Raw genomic sequence first — 20,162 nt, 5'->3', positions numbered from 1 at the left:
ACCCGGTGTTAGTGGATTTCACGAGTTCCCATTTTTGCCGTAGTGGAACTTTGATAACTGCTTTATTTGTTTCACGTGCGAGACGTCGCGCACTGAGCTGTTCCAGATCACAGCCACTAGAGGGAGCACAAGCATATCTTTTCCTCCCTCCCGTGTCTAAACTCCCGCTATGATCTGATAAAAAAGATCCTTGTTCTATATGTCACTTTTGTCAGTAGGTGGCGCACTAGAGAAAGGGAAAAATACATGCTTCCTCAGTTGAGCTCAACTGAAGTCTATTCAAGTCACGCTAAAAGGCACTTTTAATACATGCCGGACAGTACAGGATTGGTTGCCTTACCGTCAGAAATTATGGTTAAGATGTTACTGACCAAAAATCTTACCAGTATAATTAAGGTTTTAATTCAATTAATTCATTAACTTTTATCACAACACAAAGGTGCAAAAGGTGTTTTCTGGAAGATGCACTTTTGCATCAGTGCCGCTGGTTATGCTTTACATGTGTTGGCTGTTAATAGTCTTATCTGACACGATCAATCCTTCGGTCAGGAGGCCTTCGCTTAACACCTTGGTAAAGGGCCCGAACAGCAAGTCAGTGAGGAAGAAGAGCTCTCGAGCAGAAATGCTCCCATTGGTCCTTTCATGAAAAACAAAACAAAACAATGCAGCCAAAGAGAAGTTGTTACAAATCCTTTATTAAGATGTTCATTATTTAATCCATTTTGACATTGTTTTTTTTTTCTCGCTCTTTCTATGATCAGAATTTTTATCTTACAGTCGTTAATGTGCAATTACCTTTGATAATCTTGGGTCACAGTTACAGGGCTTTCACAAAGTTATTGGCACTTGGAACACAGAAAGAAGAGGATGAGCAGTACAGGATGTCCACTACAGGGTTACAGAGGGCAAGGAGCAGGGGCCAAAGACATGGGCAGACTGATCTTACTAAACAGGTTGTGAGGAAGCGCCGTTTCTGGGTAAATATATACCTCATGCTGTGAGTGCACGACAAACAATCTGAGCTCTATGTGTGTCTCTATATATAATATACAGGATTTTATCTATACATGTTTATTATCGTATTTATATATGTACTGCAGAGTGACAAAAAAAGGTTCCCCATGCTGTGCCACATCTTATCCATTCAAGTGTGTAGGTCTACATGTTTTATGAAGTGTAAACACACAATTAAAAAGGTACAGTTATTACAATTTTACTCAGAGTACACTGGGTGGGGTGGGGGGTGGGATAAAGGATTGGAACTTGTCAAAAGTAAAGTCACACTGACTGCACAGAGCCACCGTGTGTGTCGGGAGTGTGGTACTCTTATAAAGTATGTTGCAGTCGCACTCTTTAATTGTCCGATCGCAGCAGAGATGCCTACGTCAGTGTCTCTGCGCATCTAGATTTGGGATGAGCTGCTGATTAAAAGCCTTCAGACACCAGGTGCATTTTTTTTTTTTGTAATAATTTGTATGAACTTAAAACTCGAAAGTGATGATTGGACATGAGTATCTTCACGCAGAAAGGAAGTCTCAACTATCCCTCTACTGAAAATGCAACATTCCTCTGAAGGGAAATTAAATAAATCAAGCTCTGTACAAACTTTTTACGCTGTGAACAAAATCATCACAGCATCAACCAATCACAATGGCGCCAACAACAGCTATAGGGCTAATTATTGATTTCTACCAGCACCAAGATTTTTTTTTTTTTTTTTTTTGACAAATCCGACACAAATAAAGGTGGGGTGAACTGTCCAATCGAGATCCTAAAATATGTCCAGAACTGGCGGTGGTGCAGTTCCAATGTAGGCATTTTGACAGAAACGGCATCACTGTTTATTGCTACACATCTGGTGTGTCAAGGCCTTCATGGCATTCTTGGGGTCAAATATTCAGTCATTTATTTGGGCCACAATGTAACACTTAAAAACAAACAAAAAAAAAAAAGTACCTTAAAGCCTTGTTTCAAAAAATTTCAAGGAGACTCGTTGCAGCTCTGCAATCAACAATTATCATACCCTTACACCATCACTTCTGTGGGGCACAAACACTAACAACTTTTTTTTTTTTTCCCCAAATAGAGAAGCTAAATTCAGACTTCTAGCTGTGATTTCTGTCATACCTGTTTCATTTCTCCAGGTAGTACCACAGATTTAGCGGACTTTACACTAAAGATGTATAAAAAGAAATAAAAACCTACATTTCTGACTAAAAACTTGTTTCATTGTTAAGACGAATGTCTCAAAAAAAGAAAACAAAAGAAGAACAAAAAAAAAAAACTCCCTTCATGAAATCCAGAGGTCCGACTAATTGTATCGCTTGGTCCTTTTTCTCGGGTGTCCAGGAGCTGGACAGTGTTAGGATGCGGTTTGTGTTAAACAGACTTGAAAAAAAAGAAAAAAACCAAGGAGTTGCATGTGCTTCATCTGTGAAATGAGAGCCGCGTGATCAGCGGGCGACTACTTAGGGGGGGCGGGGGCGGGGGGGGGGGGGGGGGGGGGGCGTGGTCGTTGAGACAACCAAGCTTTTGAGTGACTGTAATCAAGCAGTATCTGTCGTGGGGGGGTGGGGGGGTGGGGGACTTTTTGTAAACGTGGCTCTGCTCGCGAGCCTCTGAGCAAAAAAAACCCAAAAAGACCAAAAAGCACATTTATATCTCTCAACACGCGCGGCAGTCCGGCTTCAACCACCTGAAACTGCCGCCGCTCAAACCACCGTGACCAACCTTGAGGAACGTGACACGAGTTGCGTGGCGGACAGGAAGCACAACAGTATTCAGAGATAAAGAAGAGGTAAGTGTGGGGGAGTGATCCTGCGGCATTTGAGGTCAAATGCGGAGCGAAACTGAGGTTTTGTTGTTATTACCCTTAACGGAATACTTACAAGTTACTGCATTCTTGTTTCTGTCCACATACCACCAGAGTAAACTTATCCATACTTTTCCATACAGTAATGAAAATAGCTTTTATGCCTTTGCTCTAGTTTTTTTTTTTTTTTTGTAGAAGCATCCATCGTTTTTTCTTTTGTTTGTTTTTTTTTGTTTTTGTTTTTTTTTGCTTTTTGTTTTTAGCCGTACCTGTCTGAGGAGAGTGAGAGAGAGAGAAAGGGCCTTTCCAGAAGGACAAAGAAATCTGTCATGTGTGGGAGCAGCTCTGGTTACCAACACAGCCCAGACCAAGTCGCAACAAGCCAAAAAAATTACACAACCTCTTTTACTGGCCTGTCATCTGCAGGTCAACATGCACAAAAAAAAAGAAAAAGAAAGAAATTTAGGCAAATACAAACATTGACGCAGATTAAAACACAATGGAAAAAGAAAAAAAAAAAAAAAAAAAAAAAAAGCCATTTGACATTTCAAAATCAGGTACAATCCAGCAATGGAAAGGAAGAACACTTGGGAATCAACACAACTTAACAGTCTCAATTATTAAAAAAAGTAGGCGCTTAAAAAGAAAAAGAAAAAAGAAAACAATAAAAAATAAACAAGCGGACATCAGGGGGAAGTAAATAAAGAGGACAAATTCCACCTACTCGTGGTTCAGCTGCTACACAATGTTTCTCAAAAAAAGGTGCCTGAACCACTGGTTCTTCTCGTTTAAGGTGCAGAAACATTCACTCTACCTCTCATGGAAGGTGCAAAAATCAAAGAGGAGGTGCTTCGGATACATGAATAGGCTACGGACCCAAAGACAGCCGCACGAAACAGACTCTGCTTCTTGTTTCTTTACCAAGAACAAAGAATTAAAAAAAAGAAAAGAAACATTCTCGAACACACACGCACGCACGCGGATAGAATCAGAACACCTATTCGCTTCAAGCAATTGCCGCCTCGTCATCACTGTAACCATCACTGTGACTTCTGCTTACTGATTGATAATTTTTTTTCTCAAAAAAAAAAGGCACATTCCAATAGTCCACATTTTTTTTCCTCCCCCATGACTTTTGCATTTGTGCAAAACGAAAACAAAATTCAGTGTTTTTCACTTTTCGTCTTTTCAATAATTTCAGTAGAAAGAAAGAATTAAAATAAAATAATAACAATAAAAATAATAATAATAATAATGATAAAAGAAAAATATCACCGGGCTGCCCGGATAATAAACGTGACCTTTTGCGTTTTGTCTTAAGAAAATAAAAAAAATAAAAAAAAATAAAAAATGGCAGGGGGGCCGAAGCTTAATCGAAAGAGGCAGCCGCCGCGGCTTCACATTCTGACGAGGAAACGGCCGTCGCGGACACAACAGTCGAGCCAGCTTATCAGTCTTTTTTTTTCTCTTTTTGGGATTCCTTTTAGGGCGGAGGATGAAATGCTTCAAATTTAGCAGTTTCACTGCTCATTCCATCACTACTGTCAGAACCAAGGTAAAAATAAACGGTTGCGGCTCCTAGGAAGAGACTGCTCCGCTCCGTTTTTTTCTTTTCTGCAAAAATAGCACTTTCCCTTATTTTGACAGGACCCCTTCCAGATAAAACGCCACGATCGAGATTTTAAAACAATCTCTCACGCTCTTCCATCTTCTTCTTCTTCTTCTTTTCTTTTTTTTTTGCACACGCCACCCCGGGCATGGGCACTTGGATTTTATAAATATAGTCTATCCTCCAAAAATATGACCGTCTCTCTGATTACCTGTTGCCCGTAAAATCTTCTTACAATCATCTCAGCGGGGAGCTCTCCCCCATCCCCCTCCCCCATCTTCTCTCCTGATCACTTTTGCGGTTTGTTTGTTTGTTTCGAGGGTTTTTTTTTTTTTTCGCCATAGGACAGAAACATGCTTACATTTCAGAAAGGCGAGAGAGAGACAGAGAGAGAGAGAGACAGAGAGAGACAGAGAGAGAAAAAAAGGAGAGACAGGATATACTTTCGGCAAAGACACTGCACAGTGAAACACTCGGGGCGGGAGAGATTGTTCCCCTCCCTCCCCCGCCGCCCGGATCTCGGGGAATGGTGACGTCGTGTGTGTGTGTGTGTGTGCGTGTGTGTGTGTGTGGATTGGGGGGGCGTGGGGGTCGATGATGGAAGAACAGGTAGTGTTAACTCGTTTGATCCGTCAGTCTACTCTACGGCTTGGCAGCCTAAACCCTACGCTGGAATACAAGTTGTCAGGCTTGCATAGAGAGAAATGCCACTGACACTTACATTCAATGTACTCGCTAGCTCCGACTGTTTACGTCCGCCGGCCCTCCTCTCGCACGTCCACACCGCCTGCACTTTCAGGGAATGTATTTAATATGCCACAGTGGATGCACGTACACACTTTGTTTTTTTCTTCTTCTTCTTTTTTTTTAAAGGAGTCGAGGGGGAAGCGGAGGGAGCGCTCGGCCCTTCTCCTCTCCTCTTAAGCCCCTCCCCCGACCTCCTGACCCCGTCCCCTATCCCAGTCCTCGTGCCGGGAACCAACTTCCGGTAAAAGGCCGAAGGTTTCCCGCTTGCGTGGACAGTCACATGTGAGAGAGATCAGCGTGGGGGGGGGCGGAGAGTGAGGAGGCGAGAGCGACTGGGGCGCAGGTGGGGATAGCTGTGTGCGTGTGTGTGTGTATGTATATGTGTGTGTGTGTGTGTGTGTGTGCATCATCGAACCTTCTGCCTCTTGTTTTTTTGTTGTTTTTTTTCCGGCCTCCCACCCCGACCCCACCCCGCCCCCGCCCTCGGACACAATGTTCAAAACAGCTGTCCTCCTCCTCCGCCTCCTCCTCCTCCTCCACCGTCCCCGCCCACGCCTGCCAGCGATTCACCTGAGGAGCCGCCCGACTCCATGCCGCCGCCGCCGCCGCCGGCCTCTAGGGAGGCGGGGTCGAAGGCGGCGTCCACGCCGAGGCCGTCGTCCTCCATCTTGACGCCGTCGGGCAGGAAGGCGTTGTAGGCCTCGCTCTCGGCCATCAGTAGCTTCAGCTTGGGGATCCAGCTCTTGCGGACCACGCGGCGGGCGTTGGTGCACATGTCGGCCGCGATGGCGTTCATCTCGCTCTCTTTGAAGCTGGTGGCAAAGTTCTGGCAATAATCTGAAAAAAAGAGGAGCAGAGGAGGAGGGAGCGAGCCGTTAGACCGTCGGATGACTGCGGTGGCGCTGCGTTCGACTTTCGTTTCATTGGGAGCAGCAGGATGTCAGCAGGGAAACGGGTAAGAGAAGCTCGCGCATGCTAGCGCTGCCTCTTTTTTTTTTTAAAAAAAGAATAAAAAAATTCAAATAACTTTGATTTAAATAAAAATGAGCAGCGACACCAACAACAAAAAAAAGAAGTATTGTGAATGTTGGACTTGACATTCACACTGAAAACATCTCCCAAATTGTACAAAAAGGGGCTAGGATTAGGGGTTAACCCAAACCCAAGCCCAAACAAACAACAGACAACAATAATATAGAAAAACAGTGGTTTCCGATTGGGGGTGGGACTCCTGAACTGCCATCGGTCGCTTTGCAAAGACCATGGCCAATGGTTTTGGCTTGATTGTTTGAATTTTGCAAGTGGCTATACAACGGCAAACAATTTTCTGAAGCATCTTTAGTCTTTGAGTGAAATAGTAAATCACTAAAAGGTTCTTTCGTGCACTGCATCCAATGATGAGTCAGCAAATGTCAAACTGATAGTGTCCTTGGCCCAGAGACCAAAACTGTTTCCAAAAGAACAAAACCCTCTATTGCCAATTTAAACTGGATCCATCGTGACATTAAACAAGGATAAAGGGCTTAGAGAAATGTACTGTGACTTCATGAGAAACGCTGTGTAAGAAACCTATATATATATATATATATGTATATATATATATATAAAACTCAAAACGGTCTGAAGGTACATATTGTGACAAAAAACCCCACTGCAAAAAAAAAAGAAAGACTCTTGCATTATTTAAACTGCTCTCTGTTAGTTCAGGATTAAACCAAAAGATTCTGCTGAGCATTGAAAATCCTCAACTGCATCAAGAAAAACTGTCCCCTGAAAGTTTTGACATTCTCAGCTCGCATCGCAAACGAGAGGAGAGGTCAATACAAGACAATCAGCAACGGAGAAACATCGCCGTTGATAGCGCTTCTACAGGAAGTATGCGACTTCGGTCCGCGGTCACACAGGAAACTCGTCTATTTATGAACAAACACGCAGGTGCAAATGTCCCGAGTGACGAAAATAGTTTCAAGGTAAAGGCTGCCATCTAGTGGCCGCCACGTGTCACCACTGAGGGCTAAATATAGGTCGTACGGGGAGACAAACGTGAAATAATTTGCACCCGGTTTCGAGGCGGATTTAAGCCTGACGTGTTTCACCACAAAATGATACAATTACCAGTGGAGCTCTGGTCGATCTGCAGAGCACATTACATATATGCATGAGTTACGGTCACATAAGTCACCACTTTCCCTGCCTGCCTCATCTGTTATTAAATGCACTGACCACTGTCTGCATGCCCATATACACAAATCTCTATTTAATTCAGTGAAATATGAATACTGAACATATGTATATTCAGTTGAAAAGAAATATATATATAGATATAGATATAGATATATATACACATACACACACATACTGTATATACATATGCAGGTTTGCAGAGTCAGGAACGACACCTGTTGTTTCTGTACCTTCTGCATGAGTGTTATTTTCTTACGCAACCTTAACATCAGCAGCGTCTCTATGCAGTCAGTGAACTCCAGTCCACCTTTCAACGCTTTTGCTGGTTGCCCTTTGTGATGTCACTTGAGGCACCTTGCTCTAAAGAGCCAGTTAGCTTTTTGAGTTTTGTGGATGATTCTACAGAAGCGCATTGCTGCCACCCTAGGAAAAAATAAATAAATAAATAGATAAATAAATAAAAGGGCTTACTATCACATTATAATGTGAAACTATCACATTTTTACGTGATTGTTTGTTTTTACGTGATAACTTTCACATAAAAACGTGACACTATCACGTTATTTCGGGATGTTTTAAGCAGTTACATGATAATTATCACGAAATAACGTGATAGTGTCACGTTTTTATGTGATACATTTCGCGATATAACGTTATGCTTTCACATTTTTACGTGATAATTTTCATGTTATAACGTGAAACTATCACGTTATTTCATAATAGTTTCATGTTATAACGTGATACTGAGCCCTGTTTTTCTTTTTCTAGGGTGGCAGCAATGCGCTTCCGTATGATTCTCCAGAGTCTGGGGTGACATGGTGCCTTCTGTATCCTAAATTTGGGAGGGTCAGTTTTGGAGGGTGGGTCTCTGTTTTCCGCACGGCTACTGAATAACATGCTAATAAAGGATGACACTCACATTTGACTGCGTGCAGAACTCTGTTGTCCAGTGGCTTGCGGCTTGGGTCGTTGGTGGACGAGCGGATGCCTGTCCCGCAACTGTTAGCCAGAGTGTTCCTGCAACATCACCGCAGCACAGAACAGAGGGAAAGCAAAGATATGTTTTAAGTTTCTTTAATGCGAGCGGATAAAAAAAAAAAAAAAAAAAAAAAAAGCCAACAAAAAAAAACCAAGCGCTGTTAATTTCTGTGTCAAATCAAAGTCGGGAGGCGTGCAGAAATAGATCCCGATGCAGACGGAAGGAGCGAACCTGTCAAAGAAGGCGGCCAGCAGCCTCCTCAGCAGCACCTTGTGTCTGGTCCCCGCGCTCACATGACAGTTCATTAGCTGGGCTCGCGATATAAACACTGAAGTACCTGCAGAGAGTGCGACACGGACAGATGAGCCACTGGAGCGACGCCTGCGTGGCTTAGTCTTTGTCGCACTGCAGGTTTCTCATGTACAACCTGTTTAAAATCAGACGGATGGTTAATCAGTGAGAACCCGTATTGCTATTTAGAATTTCTCTGGCCGGCCGCGGGGCCGTGCATTTATCGCACAACTTTTCTTCTTTTTAACCAAGTTTCGGCCCTCTCGTGCGCTCAAACTGACTTCTTTTACCGATGGTTGTTCTTCCACCAGCGGCCACGTTTGCTGAAATAGCTTCACGCCTCCATATTACAGGGGATACACAGTGCGTGTGTGTGTGTGCAAACATGTGTGTCAAAGGCATTGTCAGTCCCAAAGGCGCGTCCTGCGAGACACACATGGTCTCAGGAACAGCATGTTCCGTTTCCCCCCCGCCCCCCCCCCGAGACCTCCAGTCATTTATCTCGTTAACTCCAAAATTAAAAAAAACAAACACCGTTTGCCGTCTCGGGGTGAAAGCAATGAGAAAGTTCATCATGTGAAACAGGAAGATGAACGTGTACGCACACGCAGGGGACACACAGCACCCACCTGAGACTAACTCCAGCTTCTCGGCGGGGTCTCCTTCCTCGTACAGTTTGGGGTGGCAGCGGTTGCCTATCTGAGCGATGAGTTCGGCGGGGAGACACGTGAGGTCGCGGCCTCGCATGCGACCCCGTGTCTCCGTGTGGTCCGGCAGAGCCTCCACGCGCTCGCCGGCGGCTGCGCAGGAGACACGAAGAGAGGGGGGAGAGAAGGAGGGGGTGGGGGGGGTCACAACTCGCTGGCCGTGAGACGAAACAACTTTTGTATTGCAATTCTGCGGGTGTGGTGGTGGTGGTGGTAGGGCTGCGCGATTGATTGCTTTTGAATGGAAATCGGATTCGTTAGCCAGGACAATGTTAAGAAAAAAAAGAAAAGAAAAAAAAAGCAAAAATCTCAAAATAAAATTTTCCATTTATTTTACCAAATTGGAAGTTTTGCACTTTATTCATTCATTCAGTGATTGGTCTTTGGTGAGAGATAGTTAAGGTTGGGGGGGGGGGGGGGATTCATGTGAGTTTGGTTCTTCAAAATAAGGGAACGTCATCTTAGTTTATGAAGAACCTGCTCAATTTTGGTGACAGTGAGGTTCTCACTTCATTAATCAAGCGATTCATCATCATGATTGGTCAAGACGGCTGTCAATGTTGTCACTTTACTGAACCCAAAGAGGATTCACAGTGTCTTTCAGTTGCACTTCATTCCCAACAGGGTAATTTGTTTCCTTTCCAAAAGAAAAAATAAAATAAAATAAAAAAAATATTTTAGTTGGCAAATACTCCTGGATTTTATTTTGGTCTCAAATCGCCCAGCCCGAGTAGATGGATAGAAAATAAAAAGAGCATTTACGTGTGGCGATCGGTCTGGTGTCACTACCTGCGGCTCCCATGTTTAGCATGCTGTACATTGTGTACATGTTGCAGATTTGCCTATACTGCTCTTCGGCGCTTTCGTCGGCGCCCTCCTCCTCCTCCTCGTCGTCGTGGTAGCTGATGGGCGAGTCGCTGGCGTAGGTGCTGAGGGTGCCGGGGCTGGCGCCTTCCGACATGCCGTGGCCCACCCCGGCAGCGGCGGCGGCGCTCCCGTTGGTGCCGGCGAGCCCGCCGCCGCCTCCCACCATGGCGGCGAGGCCGCTCGCCGTCGTGCCCATGCCCATGGCCAGTCCGAGGGCGCTGGGGCTCTGGATGGCGCTGCCCCGCACCGTCTCCTGGGAGTAGCGGGCCGCCTTGCGGGCTCCGCCACCGCCGCCGCCGCCGCCCCCGCTCCCGTCGCGGCTGCTGCCGCCCTCCCACAGGCGCTTGGCGACGGGGGTGCAGACCACCGAGTAAGGCGTGGCCGCTTCGGGCTGGCTGGCGGGCTGCTCCGTCTTCACCCGGGACACCAGCGAGAGCGGGGTGAGGCAGGAGGTCGGCCGCGCCGCGCCATTGCTGGTCTGCGTGACGGGGCTCTGGGGCTCGGAGGGCGGGGCTTCCTCGGCGTTGAGGCCCTGCGAGTCGCAGCTCGGGGACGAGACCTGGGGGAGGGAATTGCGGAAGGTGAGCCGGCGGGACGGGGATTTCTTCTTTCTTTCTTTCTTTTTTTTTCCTTTATTGTTGCGCGGATACAATTACGGCCCCCGCAAATATTGCGATGTATTTACTTCCATCACCGCTCTGGGTTATGACGGGGGCCGCGCACATCCTGCGTACGGCGCTGCCCTCCGTTCCGCTTGGGCCAAAACTGTTGGCTGCACTGTAAACACAGCTCTTCCAACTGGTATACACACTTACACTAAACAAATCCCACTCAAGCCCAGCCTCAACGTTCCGAGTAAACGTCTGTAATTCAGACCGACTTCCCCTCGAGACCTCGGCTCAGCCGTTGCATTGGACTGACGTACGCTAAAAGGCAACCGCTAACGTTAGCCAGCGGCCCTCTAAAAGGGATATTCCACTTTTGGGGTAAAATGAACAGAAAATGTTAGAGAGGTTCACGTTGGGGCCCTTTGTGATGTCACATACGCTACCGGTCAAACGTTTGGACACGCCCTATGAATTTAAAGTCTTTTCTTTCATTCCCATGACTATTGACATTGCAGTTTCTCACTCATCAAAACTATGTATGAACACACATGGAATTCTGTGGGAAACAATAAAAAAAACAAAATAACTCAAACACCTTTTTACATTTAAATTCTTCAAAATAAAATAGCCACCTTTCATAAATAGCATATTTAGAGTTATTGAAAGTGTTTTTCTTTGGTGCATAATTACATATATCTTGCTCATATATTTGATGTCTTCAGCGTCTACCTGCAGGCTAGAAAGCTGTAGGGATTGCATGAGAAGGCGTGTTCAAACTTTTGACTGGCACTGTGAGGCTTCCGCCCCAAACACGCAGGGTAACGGGACACGTGACAGCCATTGATGACGTTGGACTGACCTTGAGGAAGAACTCAGTGCCTTTTTCCATGATCTGCTGGATCTGCAGGAAGCCGGCGGTGTACATGAGGAGGAACTGGTCCCCCACCGTCATGCTGAGGCGGCCCGTGTAACAGAAAGCCAGAATCTGCTGGAAGCTCTGGGGCTGCACGGCCGACGGGAGCTCCACCACGGTCGGGCTTGCGTCGTTGCTGCTCGCGCCTCCGCTATTGCTGCTGAAAAGGTCCCGGAAGTAAGAGCTGCTGGCAGCGAGCACAGCTCGATGGGCCTGAGGGGAAGGAAACACACATGGTTTCATTTCGATTCACGAGAAAAAAACGTTGCACACGATTCCTTTTTTTTTCTTCTTCTTCTTGTCTTCGTGCGGCAGCTGTGGCGACGCACGTAGCGTCAACGCGAAGAGCTTTAAATTCCTAGAAAGGCGCTAAATGAATCCAATCCATTCAAATAATTCTCAAAAAAAAAGAATGTTGACAGAGCAGACGTGGCCCTTCTGCTTTTCGTACGAACAGATATTTTTTCTCGCTGTCATGGCTGATGAGCTCACAATCTGTTTCTCTTAAGCGACAAACAAAATGCAAAAGATCGAAACCAAAACCGGGTCACTGTTTCGCGGGGTGGTTGGTTGGGAGGTTGGCATTCTGTGTTCTCAGATGAGGCGCCGGCAAACCCAGGATTTCCCAACATGTTCTTGTTTTTTTTTTAAAAGGACAACATTTTCCATTAATCTTTTCCTCGTGTTGTTTGAAAATGTAAAAGCGGCACAATTTTTGGGCAAAACGTCAGACATCAAAAGTGACGAACAAAGGATTTTTTTTACTCAGGGCTGAACAACCTCTCCATTTCAATAACTACAGATTTAATTTAGAGTTCCGTCTACATCGCTTCTAGGCCGCGTTGCCGCTCTTAATGCTGCTCTCTGCGAGCAAGGAACGCACGGCCGTTCCGAGCTTCCGTCTGCAGAAAAGAGTCCGGCCAAAGTTTAGCAGGAGAGGAGTAAATGCAGAGTCACGAAACGTTACGGTCACAAAGAACAGTTCCACTCTCTGCTGTCTAAACAGCTCTTTCTTTGAGGTGTATTGGCATTCAGTCTTCCATGGAGCATGTCTGCTGGAAAGCCGCAGGACTAAACTGTTTACACCCGAGTCTTGGCTTCTCTAAATCCAGCCCCGACTCGCAATGCAATCATAATTTCCATGATGAAAACGGTAAAGGGAAGAAGAAGGGGGGGGGGGAAAACAAAAACAAGAAAAAAGTCACCGGTACCTTGAAGGTATGGCCCTTGACCACCACGGCGACGTCGCAGTAGAGGCCCTGCAGCCGCTGCTCGTTCAGACACTCCAAGACATTGTTGCCAAAGTTTGGGATCGCCATCTGGAGGGTCTGGGCCATGGTGCGCCTACGCACACCACCAACGGTTCTTGATGGGAGAGGAAAAAGAAAGAAATGACACAGTCACAAGGGGAGACAAAGCCATACCTCATCCCCACATAAACGGCGCGCTTGCCGTTTATGACAGGGCTCGTTAAAAAAAATAAAAAGATAAAATTGATTCAACCTCGCTTTGAAGCAGTCTGATCGCCATTTTGTGACTGAAAATGACGGATTTTCTCTCTTCTGGCAGTGGGAGATTTGAATATTAAACAAAAGTTTCCGAAACGACATCAATTTTGACGTTTTTTTACTTCTCTTCCTCGACGCCGGCGGAGCAGCGTCGCACAAACACTGACCGAACTGAAACCCAAAACGCGGCAGATGAGCATGCTGCTTGGTTTTTAGCTTGCTAGCCTGCCAAAAGCGAGACTTGGCAGTATCGTCTACATGTGAAAGGAGATAAAAGGTGGAGGCCCAACACCTGGCCCGGGGTGTTTTCACTTAGCTGCTTAGCAATGAGTGTCTTTTGAGATAATAAAAAAAAGGACTCATTTCCAAACACATTCCTGAAAGTCGGGCGAGGAAAAGAATCTAAAGACGGACTTTTCCGCATTTCCAACACTGGTTTGCACAAAACAGACTTTTTACCACTGCAACTTCTGTCGTTAACCATTAAAAAAAGAAAAGAAGAGTAAAATAAATGAATCTGTTTCCAACCCAACTTTTAAAACAAACCTTTAACTCTACACGTAAAAGTGGGGGTTGACTTCTCAGCTTCCCTTAAGGGGTGGGGCTGTGATCGCAGGAGTGCTGATTGGTGGTCCAACACACTTGCAAGTTGCAACGTTCAGCGCTTTGGTTCACCCGCCATTTTTGGGCCAGTTTCCATTTGCGAACTTGCTCATGTTTTGGAAAATTGCCAAAACCGAAGCGAAGCAACGGGAAGTGGACGGGCGACGAATGACGAATCTGTCACGGCAACTCGAAAACAACTGTCGTGGATTTTCTTCGTACCCGCTTGGTGGGCGAAGGAAAAATCCTGAAAGTCCAAAAAGTCTTATACAGCGCTGAATAAACACACAGCTGCTCAACCCCCTTGGGGTGTTGCACTAAGGTTGTTGTATGAGCTTCATGTCAACAGAAAGCATGTGGAAGGAGACAAGCGTCCTTGTTGCAAAGATAAATGACGGAGACGAGTCCATTGTTTGGGGGAGGCCCTATCACCCCAGGGTCAACCCGCCCTACTCCTGCCTGGGATCACCAGACAAGCACATACTATGCTCATAATGTCCAACATGCTATTCTAATGATGTACATCATGCTAGCCTAACAATGTACGTCCTGCACATACGCCACGGACAGATCACGAGTCAGTCATGTAGCGCAAGCAACCCACAGTCATTTTTTACTACCGCGCAACCAAGTGGACTGAATCATATTTGTCAAAACTAAAGCAAAGATCACAGGATGAAAAGGGACCGCAACAGTTGCTGCAGGTCCGGTCATCAGCCCGATTTGAATAAAATTTTCCGGAATTTTGAGGTGTGGCAGAAACGCTAACGCCTCGGATTGTCGGGAATTCTTACCGCCCGGCAAATAAATTACCACAAACGACGATTCCAAGAAATGTTTGGTGGAAAAGGAGCTAAGAGGGCTGTTTAACTGTATATCACTCACACTGGGGGGACACATCTATCACACATTCCTCGCCGCTTTATTGCAGCCCATGTGAGCAGAGTTACAGCCAGAGGCGGGACGACTTGGCATTAACAACAATGGCAAAACCTGTTTCATCCTGTGTTGTTTCTGTGGTGTGACGGGGGTTATCAGCAGGCCAATGTGAGGCGGGGGTGCAACGTAACAAGTCGGCGGTACAAGACAGGCAGCCTTCAGAGAGGAGCATACCTAAAAACAAAATGAGCGGCGCGAGGAGCCGCTTTCGCGAAAGGACGAAAGGAGAACCTTTGGAAAAACCAAAAAAAACAACTCGGTAACACAGCTTCATCGGCAGGCCTCAAATGTTGCGGCACGCTCATTAACGTTCGAATGTTGACATTCGAAACACAGTTGAGTTGAAGCTTCTGCGGCATCGCAATAACCCTCAAAGTTCCCCTCAGCCTCGCACAAAGTTGTCAGTGCCAGGTGTGGGCTCAGTAAAAATAAGCCTTTTTTTTTTCTTCTTCTTCTTCTTCATTTCCCCCTCTCACGAATCCATAAAACCCCGACGTCCCGAGATAACCGGGCCACGCTCTGTTATTCTATGCAAAGGCATGTGCGGCCTACACAAACACAGCAGAGCATGTCTCCAATCCGTTCTTAAAAAACGGCCCAAGGGCAAAAAAAAAAAGAGAGAAGAAATTCCCACTTGCCCCGCACTCTCTCTCTCCAAGACTCTTATAGCCTGCAAATATTAAATTAGGGAGGTTCCTCGGCCCCCTCTGCCGTGGAGATAAACACTTTGCTCAGCCTTAAATCTGCCAAACAGCTTTGTGTTCCGTGGCAGGGTACGTGTGGCCGCTCCAGTCCCCAAGCTAGATGTGGAGGGGCTTCAACTCATTTACAATATATATACACATAAATATATAGTCGCATTCTAAAAGTTTGCCTTATGAATGCAGGGACTCTGAGCGGTCGGTGCCCTCGGTGCCCGCAAATGCTACAGACCAACATAGAAGCTAACAGTAAAAGCATTGAGATATTTGCACCATAAACTGAAAAGAAAAAAAGAAAAACAGCGCAAGCTTAATACCAGACACAAGTGCTTCTACATATACACACAGCTCCGTTTACAAGCCCGCGCCCGCACTGCTTCTGGAGTGTCCCCCATGCTATACCCTGAAGCCAATTCTCACGTTGCTGCTTCATCGCCACAAAGTCTCGGCAATAGAAAGACGCAAACTGCACACATACGTACCAGCCAAAGACGACAATCACAGATGCCGCAAGGACATGCCGACGGAGGGCCACCCCGCGAGTCAAACTAGCAACTTTAGTGCGACTGACTGATGGGCACCGGAGTTAGCCGCCCCATCGTATCCAAAGCCTTTCATTTGGGACCTTGCCAAGCCCCAGGGTAAAGAGAAATGCTCTCTTTGTCCATGTCTCACTCAAGCTCCCCTCTCCCTCATGCTAAAACACAGATGCGCGCACACACACACACACACACACATACACACGAGCCTGAGCCCACAAAAGGCACACTGAGTCACACACAGGCATTAGACAATACAGCTTGTTTACAGTTTGGCGAGCCGCAGTAAGCACACATGCGTGCACACGAAGACACACAAACGCGGGGCTGGGAGCAGGGTGTGTTTGCACAGTTTGTTCTGACACCGAGTGAGAATGTGTGTGCGTGTGTGTGTGTGTGTGTGTGTGTGTGTGTGTGTGTGTGCGTGTGTGTCTTTATGCACCAAGAAGGGGCAGCGGGACCTGCAGGGATGAAAGGGAACATCTCGGATCTTTATTCCATTAAACATACAGAGTGCAGCAAAGGGAGCAAATGCAATTGACCCAAACTCACCCTGTTTGCTTATACCCCACAGTCAACCAGGCTGGCCAGAAAAGTAGGTCAAACATACTCTCACTCTCAACATACTCAAGACACATGATGTTTTATTTCATCCCCCCCCACCCACCCCCACCCTAAAACCAATGAGCCTCAGGGATAATGTATCCGGCATGCAAAGGGTTGGTGTTGCAATTGGACGGCTGTCAACATATTTGGACGCTCATCCTCTCTCCTTGCCTCCACTTTCCCAGTTCAGTTCACCCAGTTCACACTTAAACCAGCACTTTCATTGTACCATGTGGGTGATTACTGGAGCACACAATGCATTCCCTCTATGGGCATTTCCTGCTTCCAATGCGCCCATGCCTACATGATCGGGCTGCTCCTGTCGTGTCAAGACGTATATAACACGCCTTGGCTGTTATTAAGCGATGGAATTTCACAACAGTGCACCCATTAAAAAAAAAAAAAAAGAAAGAAAGAAAGAGGAGGGGGGTTGAGGGGTGGCGTCCCAAATAAATTCAACCAAAAAACTTCGGAACTCTTGCTCGGATCACGTGAGCTCTTCCCCCCGCCCCCTCCCCTCTCTCGCTAATGTCCTCGACTGACCGTGTACGGGAATGTTTGAACGGACGTGTCCCGAAAAATTGCGGGTGACGGATAACGGGAGCTGCTTAGCACTGCGTCGCGGCGGCGGCCGCGAGCCACTCTGTCGGCCAGTCGGCCGGGCAGGGCTTCAACTGTCTGTCGGCACCGAGCGAGGCGGGCAGAGGATGGCTGCTTTTAAATAATAATAATTATTATAATGATTAAGGAGGGGGCACGCGAAATTGAAGTCAATCGATTGCAAGCATCAACAACAACGAAAAGAAAATGTCCACGACGGAACAAGTCGTCCCAATAACTTGTCCCCATTTCCCCTCCACTGGGACCGCCGCCGCCGCCGCCGCCGCTGCTTAGCACCCGGCGGACGGTTCGGATGCCCTCTCCCAATCCGCGGCGGGCCTACCACCGGAGGGGTTTGCTGCTGTTGCTGGTGCTGGTGGTGGCTAGCGGCTAAGCTAACGCTACTGTTAAATATTTTGGGCTCGCCCCGCGGCGCGCCATCCACCTCACGCTCACGCGTGCACGGCTCCCGCTGCACAATGCCCGAGCATTTCCGCGTTGCTCCGCACAACACACACAAACACACCGCGGACGAGAACTTACACACTGGCTGAGCGGACGGTGGGGGGCGAGTAGAGTCGTGCTGTGACGCCGGGTTGTCAGACGGCCCCCCCGCCGCCACCGCGAGAAATGTCGCTTATTTAAAAGATTCGGCGACGGGGGAAATCGCTCCCCTTGCCATCCTCCATTCTACCGACATCAACAGGTCATCCCAGGACACGCAGCAGCTCAGGGCGAGCCAGACGGAACCAGTGCGGCACAGAGCGGGGGGGTGGTGGGTGGGAGCACAACAAGGCACAATTCTTTTTTTTTTTTTTTTCCTCCCCCCCCTCCCTTTTAACAATGGGGCGATCGCGAACGCTGCAGTGCCAAAAAAAAGGGGGGAAAAAAAGAAAAAAGCGACTGCCAGGCGTGAATTTGCATATTAAAGAGGAGATCTATATTAAGTTACGTGCAGACGTCGCGCAGCACCACGCTGCTCTTAAAGGCACCATTTCCCCCCTCCCTGCTCCACGGCGACATGTGCTCAGTAAACTTTCGGACAGCGGGTGGCCCCTCTCGGTTGGGTTATAAAATACCCTCCCCGGTACCCCCCTCTCCTTCCCTCCCTCCCCACCCAACAGAAAAACTTACAGTGTCCCGCGTCTAGTGGGCCGAGCAAACCCGAATCTACTCCTTCAACTCCAGACATCGGCGCATTCCCCACCTCCGCCGCTGCCGCCGCCGCCGCCGGATCCTCAGACGACCCCGACAGGACGCCTCCCTCCCCGCACAATGGCAGACAAGAACACTCACCGCCCTCGCTTTTTTTGGGGGGGAAGTTGATGCGGAGCGTCGCTTCAGAGGAAGAGGTGGTGGTGGTGGAGGAGGAGGAGGAGAACCCCGGCACAGCCCCTCTCTGCGTGCGTGTGCGCGCGCGTCCCCCGCTTTTGCCCTGCTCCGGGGGCAGCAGCAGCAGCAGCAGCAGCCATTCAGTGTGAGCGCAGCGCCGATAGCAGAGCCATCGAGGGCGGCGCAGCTCCCGAGGGGATTGCGGAACACAGAGCTACTGATCGCGCCGAGCAGGAGAGGAGGAGGAGGAGGAAGAGGAGAAGGAGGAGGAGGAAGACAAACATGACGCGCTCGTCGCCGCGCGCGGCCTCGATCCGGGGGAGACCTATCCCGCGGCGTGCAACTCACTGCGCATTGGCACGGCCGCACGGCGCAGCGTGCATCGACAAACTCTCTCTCTCTCGCGCGCGCGCCGCATATGAGAATTGGAGGGTTGGCGGGGGGGCGGGGGGTGAGAGAAGTAGGCCGTCTGTGTGTGTACTTATTTAACTCGAGTGAACTCGGCGCACGCATATAAAGTAGGGATAAAGCCACACCCCTCGTCGCTGTAAACAAGCTGCACCTTATGTGCGAAACGCAGGCTCGACCGTGGCATCCATCGTGCCCACACAGGCACCTGTGTTTTCACCTGATAGTGGCCCGTGCCCGGCTGAAAGGGCCACTCTTTATGTGCGCGGCAGCATGGGTCACATCCAGATGGGCAGACTGCACGGGGCCAGGCGTTCTGCACACGCCTCAGATTTTGCACTTGGGAGCGTGTAGGCGGCAGCGTATGGAATCTTGCTCCATGTCGCAGCAGGAGCACACCGTCCTCGAGGCCCCTCGGCTCTTCTCACAGCACCCTGCAAGTCTCTAGTACAGGGGTCACCAACCTATTTGAACCTGAGAGCCACCTCGTCATGGGTGCTGGGTCATACGGAGGGCAACCAGTTTGCTACACTCTCCAGAAATAACATGTTTTCTCAGCCTTTGATACTCATCTATATGAAGACACTAATCATGTTCATTTCTCACAACAATTATATGCAAAGACTTCATGTATAATACATTTTTTAGTCATTTTATTTTCAACATATTGTCATTTTCTGATGTATATACATGCAAGTGTGATCATTACAAAAGAAAAGCAAGAGCATAAATTCGAATTTAAAATGCAAATTAAAATTTTTAGATGCAGCTCACTAAGGGGTCGGAAACGACTGAAAACAATGTAGTGCAGTACTACCGTTCACTATTGTTTGACTAAGATTGTTGCGAGTGGTCGTCTGCACCTCACGGCGGCCCAGGTTGCAGGGCGGGGGGGTTATGGGTTTAGAGCTGTGACATCAGCGTTTCCAAAAAAATATCGGTTTCGGCATTTACACGAAGCAGGGCAAGGCGGCGTTTTCAAACGTATCCACCATGAGGAGCATTTTCGAACCCATCCTCATGTAAACAGGGCCCAAGTTGGGATACTTTTAGAACAGGCCTGCGGGCTACCTGGTGCCTGCGGGCATCACGTTGGGGACCCCTGCTCTAGAAAATCCAAAACGAGAAATAGAGTGCCAGATAGTGTGAAAGTCACGTCTCACTTACCAAAGGAAAATGTCTTTCCCCTCTTCTCGCGCGCTGCCATCA

General features: G+C 47.8%; 1 protein-coding gene across 5 annotated transcripts; it reads right to left on the bottom strand.

The window, feature by feature from the left end:
* Window positions 1-675: 675 nt before the first annotated feature.
* On the bottom strand, window positions 676-18,980 carry nacc1a (nucleus accumbens associated 1, BEN and BTB (POZ) domain containing a). Of its 5 annotated transcripts, none has more exons than XM_076023988.1 (8): window positions 18,510-18,980; window positions 12,929-13,082; window positions 11,664-11,930; window positions 10,092-10,755; window positions 9,252-9,422; window positions 8,563-8,668; window positions 8,272-8,369; window positions 676-6,005 (listed from the first exon to the last, which is right to left on the bottom strand). In XM_076023988.1, exons 2-8 carry the CDS (start codon window positions 13,052-13,054, stop codon window positions 5,665-5,667), a joined length of 1,773 nt encoding a protein of 590 aa, XP_075880103.1. In that variant the 5' UTR covers window positions 13,055-13,082; window positions 18,510-18,980; the 3' UTR covers window positions 676-5,664. The 5 variants fall into 5 exon arrangements, with proteins under 5 accessions (XP_075880103.1, XP_075880102.1, XP_075880101.1 ...); XM_076023987.1 differs by lacking the exon at window positions 18,510-18,980 and adding an exon at window positions 18,348-18,502; XM_076023986.1 differs by lacking the exon at window positions 18,510-18,980 and adding an exon at window positions 17,757-18,056.
* Between the last annotated feature and the right edge of the window lie 1,182 nt (window positions 18,981-20,162).

This window comes from Nelusetta ayraudi, unplaced genomic scaffold (genome assembly GCF_046127955.1).
Source record: "Nelusetta ayraudi isolate G7.1 ecotype Tasmania unplaced genomic scaffold, CSIRO-AGI_Nayr_v1 ptg000016l, whole genome shotgun sequence".
Classification (NCBI taxonomy): Eukaryota; Metazoa; Chordata; class Actinopteri; order Tetraodontiformes; family Monacanthidae; genus Nelusetta; species Nelusetta ayraudi.
The sequence above is the reverse complement of the archived record's forward strand: the minus strand, read 5'-3'. Positions and strand labels throughout refer to the sequence as shown.